Here is a 3,475-nt window from a genome sequence, read left to right as displayed (position 1 = left end):
ACCTGGGTGTGAGTGCTACCTGCCCTAAGGGTGTGTTGCCCGGGTAGAATATAAGGAGCAGAAAGAGGGCTGCTGTCATCCCTGCTGCTTTGCTACTTCGCTACTTTAATGCTTTGTTGCCTTTTGTACACCATGAAGTATTTCTCCCCTGCAATACCTGCCTGCCATGCCTCCCTGCTTTGGAGCCCAGCCAACTGTGCACTGAAACCTACAAACTGTGAACTACAACAAAGCTTTTCTCCTTTGACCTTGGTGTCGGGTATTTTGTCTCAGCAATGAGAAAAGTTACTCAGAAGGAGAGAGAAAAGAAGGAGCCGAAGGAAAGATGCAGAACAGACAAAGGATCGCCCGGCACATGAGTGTTTGTCGAGGCTGAGGAACAGGAGACAATGGAGGAAGCGGTGTAGAGGCCACTGACCGGCGGAGGTGCAGCCAGAGGCAAGCTAGCCATGCAGACACACGCGTGTGCACACGTACGAGGGGCGCGGCTCAGTGAGCCGGGAGCCTCGTGAGGGCCCAGGCGGGAGGTGGAGAATTCCCCGCTGACTCTGAGCCAGGACCAGAGGCGCCGGGCCCGGGCCTCACTCAGCCGCCTGGCTTTCTGTGGACTCGGTGCCCGGCCACCCCAGGCAGACAGGAAGGAGCACGACTCAGATAGCGCTCCGGCGGGGAGGTCAGAGGACAGCCCGCCCGAGGCCCCTGCCGTCGGGTTCCAGTCCCCACCGGCCCGGTGTGCGGTGCAGGCCTGAGAAACAAACACACTGAGAGACTAGGAGAAGGCTGGCGGCACTGGGAAGACCGACTTCACCGGTGATCAGCTGGGGTAAAGGTGATGTGTGGTCTACGGAGACGAACGTAAGCGAGGTTCGTAAAGGACAAGACAAAGCGTTCTCAAATTAGGAACAGAATAGACAAAATATAGGGTTGTAATCGGAACACTGTCCTTCTGGTCCGAAGGTTTTAGCTGCGGGAACAGAATTTGGGCGTGAGGTACTCTGCCCTCGGCACAGAGGCTTTGACAAGACTATAAAATAAAGAAATTAAGGATTAGTCAGTGGCCTCAAGATACAGTTGCCGGTTGATGAGAAGTTGGAAGTAGACGAGAAAAATCTCCAGATCTCCACGTATGTGTGCACAGGCCCCTAGTTATGAACAGATCACCTCATAAGAGAGGTGTGGAAAGAGCTTCAACCTGAAAACTTTTTAACTTTTTAAACTGAAAAATCAGGGCGCTGAAGGCCATGAGGGTTCGGGATGCACGGGGCCGTCCGGGAAGCCTGCGGGGAGCTGGCCTGACTGAGGTCCGAGTCTCAGTCCCGCGTCGCTGAGCACCCAGATCGAATCAGCAAAGGAACCACTGCCTCGGAGGCTGCCGCGGTCCCAGGCTGTGGATTAGCTTTGTCTGCAAAGCGTGGGAATGTGCACAGCATTCCGCACGCAGTGCCACCAGCAGCCAGACGAGCTGGTATTGGCCACCAAGGTTTCCCAAAGCAACAATAACCAAGAAACACCAGCCCATGCCGCTCATTGTCTCCACTTACACGGACCGCTTGCTTGAGAAGGTAAGGGTCCCGTGGAACATCACTTTGTTTTATTTTTTGGTGGTGTGGGGGATTGAGCCCAGCGCCTGCACAGGCCCCAGACAGACTGGCCAATTTGCTAAGTTGTACAGGCTGGGCTTGAACTTTCGACGCTCCTGCCTCAGCCTTTCTTTCTCTCCAAGTGCTGGGATGACGTGCATGTCACCAAGCTTGGTTAGATCCAAACTTTAACCCCAACCTCACAAACCTGCAGGCGAGCCACCAGATCTTTCAAACTCAGTTCTGTTTGCTTGCTCAGGTGTAAGCGTTCATTATTCCCTCGGGAGTGCAGGATAAAGAGTTTTGCAAAAGTTACCAAGTAAATTTCTTCCTGGATTTCAGCGGACTGACGGTACATAGTGTGCTCCGAAACTCTTCCAAGCTTTGTGCTTCTTTTCTTGAAAATACTGTTTCCACTCCGATCCTTCCACTCTTCTCAACTAAGAAGTTAGCTGCAGAGCCTGGTGTGGTGGCGCACGCCTGCAAGCCCAGCACCCAGAAGGCTGTGGCAGGAGGATCGCAGCAAGTTCAAGTCCAGCCTGAGCTACAGAGTGAGACCCTGTGTCAAAAACCCCCCAAAATAAAAAGAATTTTAAAAAGTTAGCTTTGTAACACAGAAATGCTTACTTTCAAGTCAAAAGAAGTAAGTGTTCACGGAGTTTCCGGTACCAGGAAGACAGGGAAACCCCTCCAACCTCTCAGGGCAGAAATGAGTATTTAACACCAATGACACAGATTCAGCCGCTCGGGAAGGGGGAGCTGTGTTCCACATTTTACCTCATTCCGTGCTCACACTGCTCTGCATGCTGGAGCTGATTAAGAGGCCGGAAGTGGCCCACAGCACAGAGAGGAGATCTCAGCTTTGGCGTAAACACAGAAGCGGCCACCGAGAACTCACGCTGGGACTGACTGCTGCATACAGTTTATTCCACTAGACTGCAGTTTTATACACAACGGGAAGGGGTTTCTGGGTAGCACATACACAGATTACTTTCTGTACTGCTGGGGGACCAATTTTTTTACATTATATCATGATACCCTATCATTAAAACATTATTCAGTGAATTTTTTCCCCAACTACATATAAATGGAGGCTTGCCACACACGCGGTGCAAGAATGTCTTTATAACACAGTTGAGTCACAGATGTGAATCTAAAACACACCACTGCAATTAGAACTCTACTTTAAATCGGCGACAGGGCCCGTCAGCCAGACTGGCCTCCTCCTGGTCTGAACCGGAAGCAGTTTGGTGGAGACTTCCCGGATACCTGGCAGCTGCTTTCACTACGATTTCAAAGCAATCTTTCATTACGAACCCAAATTTCAATTTCAAAACGACTTCCCTTTGTGTTCAATTCTCAGAAATGGGACCCTTTAGAACACGTGTCTTTAAAACAAGGAGAGTACATCCCACGCCCCAGGGGAAGGCTGGGGCTGGGGTTTAGATTCTGTAGAAACCTAAGAGGGCGCGGATGGGAAGGGTAGACGGAGGGCAGAGAAACCGAACGGCTCTAGAAACCGGTGGGACCCGTCACGGGCCCGGCTCCGAGAAGAACACCGCGTTATGGGTGAAGACGCTTCTGGGAAAGGCAGGACCAAGTCACAGCGGGATTTCCTCATTGTCCTGTTCTGTGGAGCAGTGGGCTGAGGACATTTAAATAAGAAACAGAAACCTGAACCCAAGGCCCGCTCGTCACACGACAGCGACAGCGGCACCGTGGTGGACACCTGGCCTGTTTCCTTGCCTTTTCCCCAAGTCCGAGAGTGTTTGAAAAGTTCAATAAATAGTAGAAAAATAATCCTTTACTTAGAAATTCCGAGATGTATCCTCGCAGCGGGCCGAGGCCCACACGGGTTGCAGGACCCTGGGCTCCGGCAGCGGCCGGCCAGCGCG

The 3,475-nt window shown here is 52.0% G+C and overlaps 1 protein-coding gene across 1 annotated transcript in view; it reads right to left on the bottom strand.

Annotated features, from left to right (window-relative positions):
- Positions 1 to 3,112: 3,112 nt before the first annotated feature.
- Positions 3,113 to 3,475, bottom strand: part of Cachd1 (cache domain containing 1) — a 135,177-nt gene continuing 134,814 nt past the window's right edge. Inside the window, exon 28 of the mRNA XM_010605231.1 lies at positions 3,113 to 3,161. Within this exon, the coding sequence (XP_010603533.1) occupies positions 3,113 to 3,161 (49 nt within the window). The remainder of the gene's footprint in view (positions 3,162 to 3,475) is intronic.

Source organism: Fukomys damarensis, unplaced genomic scaffold (genome assembly GCF_012274545.1).
Source record: "Fukomys damarensis isolate Sample0158 unplaced genomic scaffold, DMR_v1.0_HiC HiC_scaffold_33, whole genome shotgun sequence".
Classification (NCBI taxonomy): domain Eukaryota; kingdom Metazoa; phylum Chordata; class Mammalia; order Rodentia; family Bathyergidae; genus Fukomys; species Fukomys damarensis.
This window is presented reverse-complemented; position numbering and strand designations above follow the sequence as displayed.